Source organism: Schistocerca americana, chromosome 3 (genome assembly GCF_021461395.2).
Source record: "Schistocerca americana isolate TAMUIC-IGC-003095 chromosome 3, iqSchAmer2.1, whole genome shotgun sequence".
Classification (NCBI taxonomy): Eukaryota; Metazoa; Arthropoda; class Insecta; order Orthoptera; family Acrididae; genus Schistocerca; species Schistocerca americana.
Window position 1 is genome coordinate 607,231,534 of NC_060121.1, and position 16,808 is coordinate 607,248,341.

Here is a 16,808-nt window from a genome sequence, read left to right on the forward strand (position 1 = left end):
GGAATGTCTGCCAAACATAACACATTCTCTAATTTCTTAACATTTTTATTGTTTTTAATTCTTTCTCTTACCAAATTTACATTGTGTTTTCTAGAATCTCTTGTAAATATTTCCAAATAATGTTGTTTATTCACTATATTCTATCAGGTTACTTAGCTAAATAACTGCCTTCTTTATCTTAGTCTATGTTTTCTTCATTTTTCTCCATTTAGAAAACCAACAATGAGTTTCACATTTTTTCATCTATTCCCTGTAATTTGTTCCACTTTGTTGTTAGATCTATTATTAGGGGTTTTGGTAATGAAGAAGGGACAAAGAGCTTAAACAAATTCACCAACAGTTATCATGCTGCAGAACTGTGATGCATTTATGAACAGCAGAAAATAAAACAAATGGACACCATGGAGTAACTGCAAGTTTTATGACCGAAACTTGAAAACTTCATATATCGGTACTTAGTTTCCAAACCTTGGTTCATGAGCCATCACCAACTTTTTGATATTGTTGCTGCCATCATCAAATTTCTGTTATTGATAAATTTGACTTCCAATAATGATTTTTGAACTATTTTGTTGCAGTGTGTGTTTCTGACTTTTAAGAAAGAAGCAAAATTTGTTTGCGTTTGACATTTGCATTATCTACTTTTTAGCCAGAGGGGAAAATTATAATTGATTACTGGATCATGAGATGACACTATAATTTCCCCTGTACAGAACCCCTTTTTTTCAGAACCAGATGGATGTAGCACATCTTTTCAGGATACTTAGGTTCAACGCAACCTACCAATACTGGATATTGACTTTGTCCTATAACATGATAGTAATATGGTTTGTGACGTCATATGCACACAGCCAGGAAGAAAACATAACACCAACAATATTTCTTTTGCGTTTGCATAGTGTTTTGGGTTGTGGGTTGCGTTGAGAGACTGGTTTGTGGTGTAGCCTTGGGTATATGTAAGGTTAGAAAGTGACAGTTTGGTTGTAGGTTGGTTATGCCAACGAATATGAATAAAAAATCTTAAGTGTGCTGACATTCTTATCTGTACCATAGCCTGAAGTCTAGTTTAGGTTGACGATGTACATTTAGTTGGCATAGTCATATCAAACACTTGAATTGATCTGGTACTCAAGTGCTAAGAAATTATTTTTGTTTCCGCTGCTGATAATGGTGCAGGAATGTTCAAGGAACAATAATATTAGCAGATGCAATAACAGTGTCACGATGTCAAACTGTGACAACCAGGAAGCCTTCAGTTATATACTTAAGCCTTTTCTACTCACACAGTATTTTATTCAGGACTTGGACATTAAACCTCATAGGCCCAACCAAACGGAAGACAAAAGAGCTACAATGGACTTTTCTGTGTTTACATCTACAAAATGTTTCTTAAATTGTGATGTGACAGAAAGGAAACCAAATGTATGATTAAAATTGTGCTTATTTGTGTTTGTGGGTATGGGAAAAGGGGGGGGGGGGGGGGGGGAGACCACGTACACTAGTATAACAAGTACAGGAACTTAACTGCTCATAGTATCCCAAGAACACTTTGGACAAACAATGATCAGAAAATACATAGAATAAATCACTCAGTTGAGTAAAGCATCAAGGATTTCCTCTTCCATCAAACTGGAAAGGCTTACAGAATTAACTTTTTGTTTATTTTTTATTTCAGGAAACGTTTATGGATCATTCACAGGTGGAAGTTCTATATAACCTCCAAGACACACAAATCTGTATTTGCTCTCCTGCAGTCCCACCATTGTTTTCAGACAACTTTGATTTTCAAACACGTGATGACTTTGTACGTGGGTTGCTTATGAATGAAGAGATACTGTCAAGCACAATTTACTACCACAAACTGCAGGGGCCAGAATATGCCTCTCGGGTTAGCAACTGGCACATGTATCAAGCAGTCAGGTATGCAATAAAACTTATTATGTTACAACTATTGTCACATGATTGTTTTGAGTATTTTAAAATTCTTGTGTTTTTATTAAAAATTACTGTTTAGCTGAAAGCACATCAACATTCATACAAAACGTAATGGAAATATTACTTTTAGCTTTAGGTAAAAAGAGAAGAGGGGTTTGGAGGTAAAGGAATAATCAGAGATTAAGACTGGCCTTTCAGTACACCCTGGCCAAGGGAAATACAGCAGAATGGAATAATATAAAATTACAAACAAAATCACAACAGAGGACATTTGAAAACTTGGGACAGTAGAAGTAGCTTCGTCCTAGATAAAATCTACTTCATCAAAAGGGTGCAAGCTGTATCAGGATCATTATTATATAGTAGCATATAGTACAGAAACCAGATGGCAGTTATAAGAGTCGAGGGACATGAAAGAGAAGGAGTGGTTGGGAATGGAGTAAGACAGGGTTGTAGCCTCTCCCCGATGTTGTTCAATCTGTATATTGAGCAAGCAGTAAAGGAAACAAAAGAAAAATTCAGAGTAGGTATTAAAATTCACGGAGAAGAAATAAAAACTTTGAGGTTCGCCGATGACATTGTAATTCTGTCAGAGACAGCAAAGGACTTGGAAGAGCAGTTGAATGGAATGGACAGTGTCTTGAAAGGAGGATATAAGATGAACATCAACAAAAGCAAAACAAGGATAATGGAATGTAGTCTAATTAAGTCGGGTGATGCTGAGGGAATTAGATTAGGAAATGAGGCACTTAAAGTAGTAAAGGAGTTTTGCTATTTGGGGAGCAAAATAACTGATGATGGTCGAAGTAGAGAGGATATAAAATGTAGGCTGGCAATGGCAAGGAAAGCATTTCTGAAGAAGAGAAATTTGTTAACATCCAGTATTGGTTTAAGTGTCAGGAAGTCATTTCTGAAAGTATTCGTATGGAGTGTAGCCATGTATGGAAGTGAAACATGGACGATAAATAGTTTGGACAAGAAGGGAATAGAAGCTTTCGAAATGTGGTGCTACAGAAGAATGCTGAAGATTAGATGGGTAGATCACATGACTAATGAGGAAGTATTGAATAGGATTGGGGAGAAGAGAAGTTTGTGGCACAACTTGACCAGAAGAAGGGATCAGTTGGTAGGACATGTTCTGAGACATCAAGGGATCACCAATTTAGTATTGGAGGGCAGCGTGGAGGGTAAAAATCGTAGAGGGAGACCAAGGGATGAATACACTAAGCAGATTCAGAAGGATGTAGGTTGCAGTAGGTACTGGGAGATGAAAAAGGTTGCACAGGATAGAGTAGCATGGAGAGCTGCATCAAACCAGTCTCAGGACTGAGGACCACAACAACAACAGCATATAGTATTCAACTGTTCAACTTTCGTTTTTGCCACAATGACAAGTAAGCTCCCAGTAAGAATGAACAGCTAGTACTCTCTTATCTACACCTATACTCTACAAGCCACCTTATGGTTTGTGGCAGAAGGTACTTCTTGTAGCACTTTAATTCCCTCCCTTTTCCTGCAATACATGTAAATGGTACATGGAAGCTGTTCCTTTTATTTTTCGTGTCACATATTCTTTTCTCATGCTTTTGTGAATTTTCTATTTTCTGTTTATTGTCTTTTCTATTCTTATATTTCTTTATTGTTTCCTTTTTCATGATGTTTCCTTATCCTTTTCTCATTTACATTTCTTTTCTCAGTCTTTCCTTAACATAACACTAACTCATCATTTCCCATCTCTGTTTCTTCCAACATCTTGATCTGCTACTGCTTGTTGCTTTTCTATTTTTACTTGATTGTAATATTATTTCTTTCTGTTGTTTCTGGCAAATATATTTTTTCTTCTTTCCACTTCCTTATGCCATATGTTGTTGTCATTTTTCATTTTCAGTGTGATATCTTTCCTTTTCCCCATGTTGTGGCAACTGGTATTAGATATTATAATTTGTATAGTTTTTCTGGTATTTTGACATCTAATGAAATGAGTAAAAACAGTTATTTGTTTTTAATCATTCCATAATTTTGCTTGTAATATTTATATTTGGTGTTGGTGCATATGACATAGTAACTCCTTTTATGTGTACTCTAGAGTCAGAAAGGAGAATCTTTTCGTCATTTGGCCAAAATTTCTTTTCTGATCATCAGTACCTGTTCACATTTATTTACACTGAAGATGAAAATTTTGATGATTTGCCTTTGTGTTAAAGTGAATTCAGGAAACTGAAACAGTCCCAACGTTGTAAGAAAGGTAAAAGGTCTGACTCATGACTTCATTGGAATTAGGGTTAACAGTTGATGATTGACATGAGTATTTTTGCTGAACTGAGAGATAGTTACATTTCAAATCACCATATTCCAAAGACAGTGCCAGTTATGAACCATGTTCTGTAACAGTGATGTCATCTTTTGAAATAGATGACTGGGATAGACATAAAACGTAGAAGTTTGTGATAAAACGATATAGTGGTAGTTTTATACCTGTTATCTCAAAAGGCCTATGAAGCACCAATGACTTCTGTAAAAATAAACAGTTATTATTGCAAATTGAGTTGCACACATTTTCAGTATGCAAAATGCAGTTAACATAGAAACAATGGATTACAAGCAGAACCCAGGCCTCCTCCTCCTCCTCCTCCTCCTCCTCCTCCACCTCCACTACCACCACAACTGCGTCACCATCACAATACTTTTTTGTAGAAATGATTTTTTGAGAAGCCCAGCTTTATTAATGTAATTAATGCTGTTCCACAGATAAATAAAATTACAGATATAGTTGATGTTAAAATGCAAAAACTCTTTAAAAATCTATGTTATTCTCCATAATAGTCTGTTAACTGAATACTTTTGTGAAGTACCTTGATCTGCACAAAATAGGATACTTTTGAAGTAATACAACATCGTTCACTGTGTTTTACTTCCACCAAATCACTTTTTTAAGGCTTCAGTGAAAAAAAGTAGTCACAGAATTATAATCTCTGGAGAACAAACTTTGATAGGCAGCAGTTCATAGTGCAGTTATGTCAGTTTATATTATGATATTATCTATATCAACCACATACCATGACCTGATTGAATAATCATTGCCTTCTTTAGTGTTTGTAAGAGAAATTCTAATATTTTGATTAATCCTCATTCTCTTACTGAAAATAATTTATCCACATTCTATAGACCACAATGTAGTGCTTGAAAAATTTATATTCATTGTATTTCAACATTTCCAGTGACTACTGGGTAATTCCGTACTATTCAGTTTTGGCTCATACATTAGCAGTCATGGCACTCGCCTTGCTAGCAGCTTCCTGATACCAACCCCCTCTTTTTTTTTTTTTTTTTTTTTTTTTTTTTTTTTTTTTTTTTTTTTTTTTTTTTTCCTTCTGTCATATAAAATACCTATTCGCTTAAGATGATGTCTTGCTCTTTCATGGAAGTCTACTTGACAGTGATCCAACACACATGTGGATTCTGTTGACCATCTCTTCAGTTTCTGTATCCACTGAATGTGGCTAGGCATCTAGCAAGACACGAGAATGAAATTAAGTAAAGTGCATTGGACCATCAGATGCAGTTGAACGGCGTAACCTTAATACTCTCTCAGGTTTTATTTGTTTGCTTTATGCTGTAGAGGTAGTGGTCAATCTTCACTTGTAATTATCATCATATTACAGATTTTATATTTAATGTCATCAAAGTAAAGTGCATTTATTTACTTCACATATTCTTAAAATTTTCTAATGAAGTAAACAAATTGATCGGAGTATTCGTAAATAAACACAATGTTACAGATAAAACAAAATATGTGAAATTAACAGAAAATGTGGTATGGAAGAGCAACAATATGAAAAGGATAGGCTGCCACTCATCACATGGAGGTGGTGCTGAGTGGCAGACAGGCACATTGAAAAGACACTGCTAGATATTATTAAGTATCAGACTTAAGTCATTCACAACACACGCACACACACACACACACACACACACACACACACACACACAAAATTGTCCCTGGGTGTGAAGGTCCAGAGGTGTGTGTGTGTGTGTGTGTGTGTGTGTGTGTGTGTGTGTGTGTGTGTGTGTGCGCGCGCGCCCGCTCTGTTTACATTTACTGAAGGACTTATTCTGATAACTATTGATGTGTGACAGCCGGGGTTTTTTTTTTTTTTTTTTTTTTTTTTTTTTGCCCCCCAATGTGCCTGTCTGCCACACAACACCTCTTCTTTGTGGTGACTGGCAGTCGATCTTTTCATATTGTTGTTCTATCTTTTCATATTGTTGTTAATAAAATGTGCAATTTAGAGTCAGTATCATTTCGTCACTGACTTACTAAATGTTCCTCATACTTTCACTTTCATGTTTCTACAAATTAAGGAAAAAGATACTTAGAATAAAACATTTGAAGTAAGTAACAAAAAATTCATATGTACATGTTTTTCCAGCCATGATGTAATTCATCGATGGACGTACCCTCTGGTTCCTGATAGTCCATTCAGTAAACAACAGGAACCTTACATGTTTCTGCGGCACCATGTGTATCGTAAGAAAGATATTACATTAGGCATGTAAGTGTCTGTAACCACCAAATTACGTATTATGAAGTTCAGAATATGTTCATAAACTTGTCAAGGTTATAATGATTACAGGGGCTGCATTCTGGAAGAGGACGTTGTAATAGATGAGAAAACAAATGTAGGAGAAAAAACTTATATTACACAGTCTGTCATTGGTAAAAACTGTACAATTGGGAAGAATGTAGTTATGACCAATGCTTACATTTGGGACAATGTGATTATTGATGATGGCTGTCTTGTCTCACATTCAGTAGTTGCAAATGATTCAGTGTTAAAGAAGGGCTCAAAACTGGAAGAAGGCTGTATACTGGCACCAGGAGTTGTTGTTGAAGAGGAGTCTCATTTTAAAGGTGTAAACCTTGTAGCCAGCGCTGTGGTAGTAAAAGATGATTTTGGACATGATAAAGGTAAGAAAATTGTGAAAGTTTGTTAATTCTGTTCAAAATAGTTTTAACCTTATCTTGCTGCTGAGCTGATACGATATAGTGTAGAATGAATTGCAAGTTCATTGAGACTAGATATATGGTTACTTTTCCAGTTTTACCAAGGCTTTATTTATAATGTAATAGTGTAGAACAATCACAAATTATGTTCCCACCAGGTAACAGATGAAGAAGCCGTTGGTAACATAGCCATGTGGGAATTTCCACACATGGTGGTTGCAGACAAACAGTCAAGGTGGACCAGCTTGTGAGACAGTGCAGTATGGCCTAGGAAAACATGACAAAGAAATGTTTACCAAACTTTTGATGTCTGATGTTATTGACTCATGGAGAGCAAGCCACTTAACCACAATATTAATACAGTCTGACACAGTAATTTGCTTAAGACATTTTCACAAAACCTCATGAACACAACAACAGATACTGAAAGATTGGTAAATGTTCAGTTGTCACATCTTCCCCTCTCTGACTTGCATCGTATTGTGTACTGGACCATGGCAGTAGGTTTAGTCAGCTACTGCTAGTGTACTGCATATTCACAAAGAAATCTACAAAGAGAAAAGAGAGAGAGAAAGCAGCATTATGAATGATACGAGCTGGTTCAAATTAATATTCTGCAGTAGTCAAGTTACTTAGATGTTCTGTGAATTATACAAGGGTCATCCAAAAGTCAAGAAAACATAATTGCATGAAAAGCCATATTGGCCACAGATACAGCAATCTTTCAGCTATGTTACCCTCAGTTGCTCAGAGCTTTAGTTCTCTGGGCACGGGCTTTTTGACCCCAGGTTTCCTGAGCTGGGGACTGGTAAGCATTGCCAGTCCTCTTATCATGGAAGGCTCTGGTCCTGCTTCAGTCACCATCCAGTGGTGTGGCAGTGGAATATTGTGTGCCACAGGAAATGGGAAAGTTGGCTTAACCACCCTGATTGCGAGCATGGTAAAATCCTCAGTGCAAGGTGACTGCTTGCGGATGAGATGCATGGCTCTTGAGGTGGAATGGTCTTTAGTGGGCATCCCCTGATGAAACTACTGCATCTTTATAATGCTTATTCAGCCAAGCGTGTCTCTGTCTGAGTGGACCATTATTTCCCTAGCTGTTCATGGGACCGAGATTGGCCCCTCAAAATTTTCATCCTCTCCCAGCGGAATGGATAGGCCACCCAATCACACAAGAGGTCCCATGCGATGAGCCCTCCAGATTCTGAGTTTCTCCAGTGCAGTTCACTATTTAGTAAGAGAACACATGCTGCAGGTCAGACTGCGGTTTTGATATTTAAAAGGAGAAAGTGAAGCTAGGAGACCATGTCCCCTTTTTACATTCAAAAGGATTTAGAGGGGATTGCAGGTACATTTAAATCTGTTAAATAGTTGTTCAGCGGGACACTGCTGGTCAAAACCTCAAGTTGGTAACAAGAGACAGATCTGCAGAAAGCCAAAAGCTTTGGGGAATGTGGCACTGAAACCGAGCTGCACACTACATTGAATTACAGAAAAGGTGTTGTGACAAGCAGGGATCTGGTGGACATTCCCAAAGACAAACTTAAAGCTGAAGGTATTGTTGACACCCAAAATATATTGGAAAGGGTGGATGGCGATCTGATCAAGTCAGATTTCTTTGTTCTTACTTTTGACAGCATGACACTAGGCAGGTTTCCTTTGCCCAAGTGTAAGAATCCACTTGTGGCAAATGTGGTAAGGCTGCCCATGAAGGAGTCATGTATTCATCTCCTTTCAAGTGTGTGAATTGCTCTGGGAATCACCCTGGCTGGAGTAGGAACTGCAGTGTATATCTAGAAGAATTGAAGATACAAGAGTTTCAGACTACAAAGAGCATCCTGTATGGTGAGGACAAAAAGATGTATAAAGCCACTCTGTTCCCTCCCCTCCTCCCCGCAAACACACACACACACACACACACACACGCACACACACACACACACACACACACACTCTCCCTACCTCCTCTGCTTTGGTTCTTAAACAGCTAGTTCAGGAAGCCGAAGTCTCCCCAGGGAGAAAATTAGAACTAAAGTCAAAGACAAAGAGTCAGCTGCTGATGGAGAAGGGAAGTAAGCAGTCTGGCAGTGTAGACTTCGCTCTCTCTGAAGTCTCTTATGATTTGACCTCGGAGCGAATAGTCCTTCATGTCAGCCTAGGGCACTCATCTCACACCAGGACTGAGCCTCAACCCCCTGTGGGCTTCCCTTCCTGGTGGAAAGACTGGCTGAAAGTTCTACCCTGGTAAAAGGCTCCCATACTACATTGCAACATCAAAGGGTTCAGGACCTATGTGGAGGAACTGAAACTCCTTGCACAGGAATACCCCCTGTGCATGTGTTTTTCAGGAAACACATTTTAAAGAATTTGATGCTCTGTATTACGGAGCTATACCAACCTGCAAGCAGTTGCAGCTGAAGTTCATGTGTGTCATAGGATCACTGTCTGCTTTTTGTACCTACCTCCACAAAATGTGATAGATTTTGATGCTGTAACAGACCTTGTAACAGACCTTGTAGAACAAATCCCTTGACCATTTCTCATACAGGAAGACTTTAATGCCCACCATGTATTATGAGGCTTGACCTCTACTTGGCCTTGGTATCAGATTTTGGAGAGCCTCATGACATCTCACAAGCAGAGCATCCTCAGCACAGGCACTCCCACTCATTTCTGCGCTTCTACTTGGTCATCGTCAATTATCAACCTCACTTTCTGCTCTCCGACCATTGTGGACTCTGTTAAGTGAGAAGTCACTGATGATCTTCATTTCAGTGACCAATTCCCTCTCCAGTTTCACCTGCTGGATGGAGCTCTCCCGGAAAGGATGCAGCCATGATGAGTGATAAGCAGAGTTGACTGAACCCTATTCAGCCAGCTGGCTGTGTCTGAACACCGTAACAGTGTCCCGGAGTGGGGGAACTACATCACATGAGTGATCCACCACGCAGCTGACGACTCCATACCAAAGCCCTCAGGTCATCTTTGGAGGCAACCTATGCCTTGGTGGACTGATTAGTGCCATTCAGTAATCCAGGTCAGGCTGTGGTACTGCCATGGCTTAAGTGCTGCCCAGTGGTGGAAGATCTAACAGGCTTTCAAATGTCAAGGGCCAAGGCTCGATACATCATCCAGGAGAGCAAGAGAAGGGCACGACAAGTATACCTGGATACTATACATTGTTCCAGTTGTTCTACAAAAGTATGGGAAGCCATTAGGAGGATTTCCAGTAAACACAGTTGTTTCCTGGCAGTAGCAGTGCTGAAACAGAGGTGTCTCAAAACAATGTCCAAAGAGATTGTCCAGATATGGCAGAGCATCTTGCAGCAACTATTGCCATTGGCAGTGCCAGTCAGGATCCAGCATTTCACCACTAGTGCATGACTGTGGAGAGAGGCCAGTTGGTCTTCAAGTCCAACAATTATGAGACCTACAACTGCCCTTTCTCCACATGTGAGGTCAATTCTGCAATGTCTGAGGCTCATGATATTGCATCTGGTCGCTACCAAATCCAGTACAGCAAACTTTGACATTTGCCAGTGTCAAAGGCAATCCTCTTTAGATATTGTAATTGATGCAGCATGCAGGCCATTTTCCCAGCCCATGGAGAGAGGTTGTTTGATACCTCTCCTCAAACCAGGTAAGGACCGAAGATGTCCCTTTAGTTAATGGAGCATCACCTTACTGACCTGCGTAGGGAAGACCCTGGATGTTAGAGGCCAGACAACTCCTTAGCTGCTCTCTACATGGATTCAGGAGATTTTGATACACTGTCAACAGCCTGATCCTGCTAGAGGTGGCTATCCAGCTGGCTTTTCTAACCAAACATCACTATATTGGTGTATTCTTTGACACCACTAGGGTGTATGACACAATTTGGAGACACAATATTCTATGGCAGGTCCACCAAAGGGGCTTCCTTGGGCACCTCTCCAGCTTTATATGGTCCTTTCTGTCTTAACGACGACAGGTACCCGGGGTGGGACTGACTTTTTGAAACCACCTGTACTTTAATATAGGTTAGGGTAGCAGGTATCCCATCCAACGGCCATTCACCCTTGTGGGCCCTTTTTTCTGAGTAATCAATGGAATTCTTTTTAATAATTTTGCATGATGTTCTAGAGCCTTGAAACTGACATTAGCACATATAGCGGTGCTGTAGTGTAGTGGTTAGCGTATGAACCTGAAGTGCGGAACTCTGCGGGTTCGAATCTCATTAAGTGCTTAATATTTTTTTTAATTTTTAAATTGTTATCAAAATGACTTTGATCATCATTTTTATTCAATTAATTGATTTTAATGTAATTATTTTTTTAAATTGCTAATCCTGTGTCTCATCATTTTAATCATTGTATTAACTTTTTCATTTGCTCTTTTTTTTTCTTCCTACCATTGCTTTCATTTTGAATCATTGTGTGCAAGATTTTAATTATTTTCATGTATTTATCACAATATTTAAACATTCGAAAATGTTGACATATCAATTAAAAAACAAAAGACAAAATAATCTATTTAAATTGGCTGTGCAGTGATGTCAAAAATGTAATTTTTTTTCTTTTTTTTTTCTTTTTATGTGTGTGATGCACATTGTTTTGGATGCTAACCTTTGTACAAACATTTAAAATATAAATTCCTGTAACATTATTGACAAAATAACCCAAATGAAGATTTAAGTGAAAGAAGGGAGCAAAATGAGGGATAGAAATAACAAATGCAATAACATAAACAACAATATATAAGACAATCAAATGAAAGAAATTATATCGAAATTTATGCAAGAAATAATTAAGATCAGGTGCACAAAGATTCCAAATAAAAAGAGGATAGGAAGGAAAAATAAGAGTAAATGTAAAATTTAATATGATGATTATAATGAAGTGACAAAGGATTAGAAAATTTAAAAAAAAATGCTTTTATACCAATTAATTGAATAAAAATAATGATCAAAGTCATTTTGATAACTATTTTAAAACAAAAATAAAAATTGCGGAGCACCTAGATTTGAACCTACAAACTTCAACACATAAGGCTCATAAGCTAACCACTGTGCTGCAATGCCGCTGTATGAGGTAGTGTAAGGCTTTGCAACATAATGCAAAATTATTAAACTGCTTTTGTCTATTACGTGCAAATGAGGGCCCACCAGTGTGATTGCCTGCATGTTGTTATACCTTGCACCCTAACCTACATCACTGTATAAGTGGTATCAAAAACTCCATCCCACCTCTGGGGACTTCTCCTTGTAAGCTCTTTTTTAGGCTCGGAATTGGTGACAAGTTGTTAGCTTATTTTGAGCAGGGGAATGGGGTTCCTCAGGGCAGGTTTTATGTGTTACCCTCTTTACTGTAGCCATAAACAGTATTACATCTATGCCGAGGGGTCCTGTACAGTGCTCCTTATTTGTAGATGATTTTATGATTTTTTGTTTCTCCTTCAGTATTGCAACAGTGACTCATCAGTTGCAACGGCGTTCTTATCTGAAGATTATTGACACTGTCCACTATGAGGGGACTAGGCTGGCTAAGGGTGCTTACAAGCCCTGTCCCATACCCAGTCTCTGTGCTGAGGCTAGTGAACTGCCACTTATCATCTGGCTGCAGCTCTTCATTGTACGCGAGGTATGCAAGTTCCTAAGTACTCCAAATTCACTGGCATGCCTTACCATTACTTGTCCAGCTGTGGAACGCCCCTTTACCAATCATCCGTGGTCAGTGAAGCTGTTTGGAATCGGCGCAAAGGGGGGAACTGGCGTCACTTGGTGTGGAGTAAGTTCAACCCCAAATCCATGATTTTAATCACCTGCCACCCTAGTTACTGCAGATGTCTAATGTGATTTTAGATTTAGTGCTGTACAGGTAAAGTTTTTAATACATTGTGTTATGACATTTTAACTGAGCACCACAACTCTGTACCCATATTTATGGATAGGTCTAAACAGGGGGACTCTGTCGGTTGCTGCGTTGTTCCCCCTCATCGTGTCTTTAAGTTCTGATTGTCCGATGAGTTTATTGTATTTGATATGGAATTATACACTGTCTTGTGGGCACTGGAGCAAATGAGATGTGTTATGGGTGCTAAATGCTTTGTGTGTTCCGATTCCATGAGTGCCCTTCACTCTCTACAATACTTGTCTCAGTAGATAATGTAATCTAGAATATCCAGGACACCCTCCTGCGACTGCAAAGGCTGGGGAAGGAGGTATATTTCTTCTGTGTGTCAGGGCACGTAGGTATTGTGTGGAACAGAAGAGTGGATGTAGTGGTCAAGTAGGCATGTTGAGATCCTCAGTTAATTCAGTGTGCCATCCCCCTGCATGCTATCGCCCCACTGTTGAAGTGCAGAGCCATGCATCAGTGGGAAGAAGAGTGGCTGGAAGTGGCAGACAGTGAGCTGTGTCTGGTAAAGGCCACATCGCCATGGCGTACCTCCTTCCCGCCACACAAGTGGAATGAGGTCTTTCTTACCAGTCTTCTTATAGGCCGCAGCCCCATGGTGCATGGTTTCAAGATCTGTGAGAGGACCCTCCAATGTGTGGTGGTTGTGCTGTACATATCACTGTAAGCTTAATTTCATTAGACTGTGTTTTATTTTCAGACCAGAGTAGCAGATTTGCACTCAAAATAGAGTAACATTCAAACAAATTTGGTGAGAATTTTGAAGGCTTGAGTGACATGTCCAGCTTCTTTCCTAAAAATTTTGGGAGGTTTTCTCAATGTGTTAACATGATGAGTGGCTCACGCATTTCCCTGTGCCATTACTTTAGCTCTTCTGTCATTTTACTTATGTTTTAATCCCAAGTATAGCACCTTTTATGCTTTCTACCTTGTTTTACAGCATGTGAGGTGGAGTGATTGTGTAGGGCAACAGGAGTGAGAAGGGAGTGAGTGTTATTTTGTAGGTTTCACCCGACTATGTGATAACCTTTTTACCCATTTTATGCACATTCATGTCTTTTAATATTTGTAGGGGTGCTGATAACCTTGCCATTGAGTGCCTGTGAACTCAAAAAACAATGAGTCCACGCACTTGCACACCCACCCACCCACACACCCACACCCACACACCCACACCCACACCCACACCCACACACCCACACCCACACCCACACCCACCCCCACCCACACACACACACACACACACACACACACACACACACACACACAGCTATTTTTTGACTATTCATCATCAGAACTGAGACAGTGTCATATTGTGGGACCAACTTTTATATTCCTGTGTCAGAGAAGTCTGTTTTAGTCACAATATCATATAACAAGGATTACAATAACTGTGGAAAATGGCTTCTGAGATCCATAATTATGGAACGACAGTTCTTCACAATGCACTGCCCCACCAGCTCCACGAGCTTGTCACTGCTGATGGACAGTAACCCACGGCCCTCTTCAATGCGGACTCCCTGACAACCTTCAGATAATTGTTTGCACCAGTGATGCACCATGTATGTACACTTTTACACACAATGGTTTGAGGGAGGAACAGTTGCTGGTAAACCTCCGTGTGAGCTCAAATCTCTCTAATTTTACCTTCATGGTGTTTTCACAACATATGCATATGGGGAAGCAATATTTTGCTGGACTCTTCTAGGAATGTACGGCATTGGTACTTTAACAGTAAATCACACAGTGATGCAGACTGCCCTTCTGCAGTGGCTGCCACAGGAGCATACTAAGTGAACCCGTAATGAAATGCATTGCTGTTCTTTGGACTTTATTTGTTTGCTCCATCAGTCTTATATGGTGTGGATCCCAAGCTGATCAGCAACATTCAAATATTGGGTCAAACAAGAGTTTTTTTAAGCTACCTCTTTTTTGGGTGGACCACATTTCCTGAGAATCATCCAATGAATCTTGATCGTAAATACATTACATTTGTTTATGTTGTGGGTCTGTTGCCAATCCCTGCACTGAGTGATCGTCCTTTACAGGTGTTCCTGAATTTTGCTACAATTGTTTATTGTTGCAGGATCATCTGTGTAAAACCTTATGGCACTGATGCCATTATCCACTAGGTCATGTATATGCAGGATGAACCAGAACTCCACTGACAAACTTTCAGTGCCTTTCAGTGCCAGTTGTTTGCTTTCAGTGTTTTGGGAGGAGGTAGTATGGACCAAAACAACAAAAAGTGGCCAGTAAACATGGGCTCTAAAATGAATACCTTAAGAGCTATGAACAAATGTTCAGTAGAAGAGATGTATTTCACAGTAGCAAAGATGAATAAGTGCTCATAGCTCTTGAGTTGTGCATTTAGGGCCTGTGTTTACTAGACATTCTTTCCTTATTTCAGTCCATCCTGTTACCTCCAAAAGTTTATTGGTGGAGTTCTGGTTCACCCTCTATATTGTGAAAAGTGAAGATAGAACAATACTCTCTTGGAATATGATTGTCTCTTGGAATATGATTGAAGTTACTTTTACATCTGAAGATGTTCCCTGTTGAATGACATGCTGTGATCTGTTCACTAGAAACTCTTCACTCCAATCACACAGCTGATTTGATATTTGTTCACTCGCACTTGTTCATCAGGTGGCAGTGCAGTACTGTATCAGATGCCTTCTGGAAGTCGTAGAACACAGCATCAACCTGGGTGCCAGTATCTACTGCTTTCAGGGTCTTGTGGATGGATAGAGTGATTGTTGTTCTTTTTAATACATGTTGATTCCTACAGAAAAGATTACTGGTCTTCAGAAATGTCATAATATGTGAGCATAAAAAGTCCAAAATTCTGCAACATACCTGCATCTGTTTGACAACCTTGATTGAAAACAGGAATGACCTGCACTTTTTTCCAATCACTAGGAATGCTTCACTCCTCCAGTCACCTGTGGTACAACACTGCTAAAACAGGGGCAAGTTCTTTCACATATTACATGTATAATTGTATTGCTATCCCTCTATTGAGCAATTTCAGTTGCTTTTCTAACCTATGGTCACTTATTTTTATATCTGTTTTCTGATGTTCATGCGGTGATGTAGAGGGGGAACTACAGTGTGATGTTCCTCAGTGAAAAAGTTTTGGAAAAAGAAGTTTAGTGTTTCTGCTTCCACTATATCATCCTCCGTTTTGCTGCTATTATGATCACAGAGTGTCTGAAATAAGTGCAGAGTGTCTGAAATAAGCAGAAATATCTTCCTGCCTTTCTGTTTACAGCTGTATTCAGTATGCTGTAATGGCCATCTGATCACTGTTTTATGATCACTGGTTCCTTGTTCTGCTCTTATTGAGATGTAAGTTTGGGCCTCTTGGTGACAGGAGCTCTGATACATTACATTTCACCAGTTCATTCTTTGATTAGTTGATGAAGGCAATTTTCGGAAAAGGCATTTAGAAAAATTTCACATGATTCCCTGCCCCCTCTATCCACCTTAATAACTTGAGTCTCCCAGTCTGTAGCTGAATCTCCACCTAATGCTATAACATGACCAGGAAATTAAGCAAAATATTCTCCGAGTTTCCTCTCAAATGTTCTACCAATACTTCTCCTGAGACAGGGGATCTATAAAAGCAGCTTATGACCATGTTTGAGCCACATTTTAACACATCTTCACCCAAATTACTTTACATTCAGAATTTATGCTGTGCTCACTAGATATTGTATTTTTTATGGTTATAAATATGCGTCCATCACTGGCATTCAGCTTATCTTTGTGATATACATTCCAGTCGGAATTTAGAATTTCATAGCTATTTCAATCTGGTTTTCAGAAAGGTGTCTGTCCCTAGTGCTGTGTGGGTAAGTTACAGTTTATAAGGAAGACTAGTTGTGCGAAATTTCTATAGATACTCTTCTCCAATTTGTCATGAGAGATGCTATGCTCTTTAATTAGTGGGGGTAGTAGTATTTCCTGTC

General features: G+C 39.2%; 1 protein-coding gene across 1 annotated transcript in view; it reads left to right on the plus strand.

The window, feature by feature from the left end:
• LOC124605124 (translation initiation factor eIF-2B subunit epsilon) overlaps nt 1-16,808 on the plus strand; it is a 92,802-nt gene that overhangs the window by 26,984 nt on the left and 49,010 nt on the right. The window contains exons 5-7 of the mRNA XM_047136600.1: nt 1,676-1,920; nt 6,366-6,488; nt 6,570-6,904. Coding sequence (XP_046992556.1) covers nt 1,676-1,920; nt 6,366-6,488; nt 6,570-6,904 — 703 coding nt within the window. The remainder of the gene's footprint in view (nt 1-1,675; nt 1,921-6,365; nt 6,489-6,569; nt 6,905-16,808) is intronic.